Source organism: Cuculus canorus, chromosome Z (genome assembly GCF_017976375.1).
Source record: "Cuculus canorus isolate bCucCan1 chromosome Z, bCucCan1.pri, whole genome shotgun sequence".
NCBI lineage: Eukaryota > Metazoa > Chordata > Aves > Cuculiformes > Cuculidae > Cuculus > Cuculus canorus.
In genome coordinates, this window is record NC_071441.1 from 45,283,981 (window position 1) to 45,286,287 (window position 2,307).

Consider the following 2,307-nt stretch of genomic DNA (forward strand, 5'->3'; position numbering starts at 1 on the left):
TCACAGCTCTGTGTGTGGAGCCCTCTCCCAGTATCCCAGGACGAGCTGTCGTATGAGTCGGTGTTCAAGCTTGATGAAATCACGCAGCGCGTCAGCACAGGCCGCCGGATCCTGTGCAAAGCGTTGGAAGAGGTTGAGTGGCTCGGCCGTTTTGAAGGATAGCGGCAAGCTTATCTCCTCGGGCACATTCTCATTGCCAAGGAAGAAGTGGTTGAGGCGCTTCTCCTCCAGGCACCCGCGCATGTATCGCATGGTGTCTTGCAGCTGCAGTAAGAAGTTCTTCCTGCACCAGTGTGAGACGGGGGTTGCGGTCAGGAGGTGCATCACAGCTGTCTTGAAGTCATAGGTGGAAAAGCTTGTGCCTGTCAGGATGCAGGCGCAGGTCTGAAGGCATTTGAGGTGGGCACGTGCTGAGGCCTTCCTGGCCATATGCCTGAAGAACTTCACCTCTGCCACAGCGTAGGTCACTGGCCACGTAGTGCTTGCATTGAAGGTGTCCTCTGCAGCCTGGCTACTCAGGAAGATGTCCGAGTCCCCTTGCTGCACCCCAAAAATCAACTCAATGAAGAGGGTTCTTCTGGAGGCACCCGTCAGCTGCAGCTTGCAGGACCGGCTGGAGGGCAGCATCTCCATGTTGTAGCAACGGGAATGAGACACATCCATCCAGGTTGACATCACAATGGTCTGGAACCAGAGGGCAGTTTTTTGCACATCTAGGTAGGAGCCTGTGCAGAGGATGTGTAGGAGGCTGGGATCCTGATTTCTTGTCAGCTCCTCCTCAGAATGGTGGAGGAAGCAGAGCATGTTCTGCTGCCCCGTGCAGGTGCACTCCAGCTCCACATAGATGCGAGGGTCTTCTACTGGCATCTGCCCTGTGGCGCCCATCTGCAGCTGGAACCTGTGTCCACGAGGTGCCTTCAGGGGCACGAGCAGCTGGTAGACAGCACTATCTTCACAGGGGTCCCAAGCTTCAAAGGTGCTGCCCACACCGATGGCTCTTTGCAGCACAGGGAAGAAACTATTGCAGAAGCGCTTTTGGAAGAGCCAGAGGAGTTCAGCCACCAGGTCCTCCACCACTAGGCCAATGTAGGCCGGATTCTGCACTCGCCTGAAAAAGCGCCTTTCAAAAGTCCAGCCCAGATCACGCTCATCATCAGCACTTTCGCCCTCACTTTCTTCCTCTTCCTGCTCCAATTCTTGCTCCTCCTCCACATTCACCGTCTTGCAGCAGCACCTTTCCTCAGTGCTGCTGCTTTCTGCCTCACGGCTCCTGTTCCTGAACCGGACCCAGCAGAGCCCAAAGAGCAGGACCAGGACTCCAGCGATCACGCAGAAGTGCCACTGCTCTGAGGCAGTGGAGAGCAGTGCTCCCCAGGCAAAGTCACACTGCTCCTGTGTCTTCTGCTCCACGCTCCTGTCCTCTATGTCTTGCAGCAGCCGAGTCATCTCCGCGTTCACGTACAGGGCACGCTGCTGCATGAATTCACGCGTCGCCTCATCCAGCTCATCACCAGCCATCGGCAGGTTCGGGATGAAGGACAGCAAGGCACGGACGAGGAGTGCTATGGCAGCCATGGCCTGCAGGAGGAAGGACAAGAGGGTTTCAGAGAGGCTGGGATGGAGGGAGCTGGTGGCAGGCGAGAAGGAGCTTTGGGGCAGACGGGAGTGGGGGCAACGCAGCTGGGAGGCAGCAATGCCTTTGCACCGTGCCCTCCCCGAGGTGCTCCAGCGAGCGGCTGGGACCTCGATGCTGGGGGAGAACCGACCCTCCCTGGGACCCGCCTTTCTGCCCCAGCCCTCCTCCAGCCCAGCTTCCCCGCACGTGCGCACTCACCACTGTCCCACTCCGTACTGCTCAGGGCTGCCTGCTGGCGCCTTTATAACCTGCCCCGTGGCTCATCCTTTGTGATGTCACAGGCGCCGGAGCACACCACAGCCTCCCCCCGCAGCCAGCCCCAGCCTTCACACACACACCCTCCGGCTCCCCTCCCCCCACCAATCCCCCACTCCGGCTCAGTGACTTTCACCTGTCCTGGGCACACTGCGCCCCGACACCCACAAAGCACAAACTGCCCTGCAGGACAGGGCTCTCGGGGGCTCCCTTTGCAGAGCGCATAGGAGCCTCCCGAGCCCTTACAACTCATGGGTGCCCTGATTGGTGGATGCTTTACTCCGTGAGACCCCAATGCCATGAGGTGGCATTGGCTCCCTTGGCGCTGACCTCTGTGCTTGCGGACACAGGCGTGCCTTGGTGCCTTCGTGACACCAATGGGGGAGGCTGCTGGTGGGTATGCTGGTGGTGGCAAG

The 2,307-nt window shown here is 59.3% G+C and overlaps 1 protein-coding gene across 1 annotated transcript; it reads right to left on the reverse strand.

Annotated features, from left to right (window-relative positions):
- LOC128850449 (inositol 1,4,5-trisphosphate receptor-interacting protein-like 1) lies at nucleotides 1-1,842 on the reverse strand. Its single transcript, XM_054054795.1, has one exon. It carries the CDS (start codon nucleotides 1,573-1,575, stop codon nucleotides 1-3), a length of 1,575 nt encoding a protein of 524 aa, XP_053910770.1. The 5' UTR covers nucleotides 1,576-1,842.
- Nucleotides 1,843-2,307: the final 465 nt, after the last annotated feature.

Excerpts from the sequence above, each read along its gene's own strand:
- LOC128850449 (XM_054054795.1), bottom strand. The coding sequence starts at position 1,575 with ATGGCTGCCATAGCACTCCTCGTCCGTGCCTTGCTGTCCTTCATCCCG.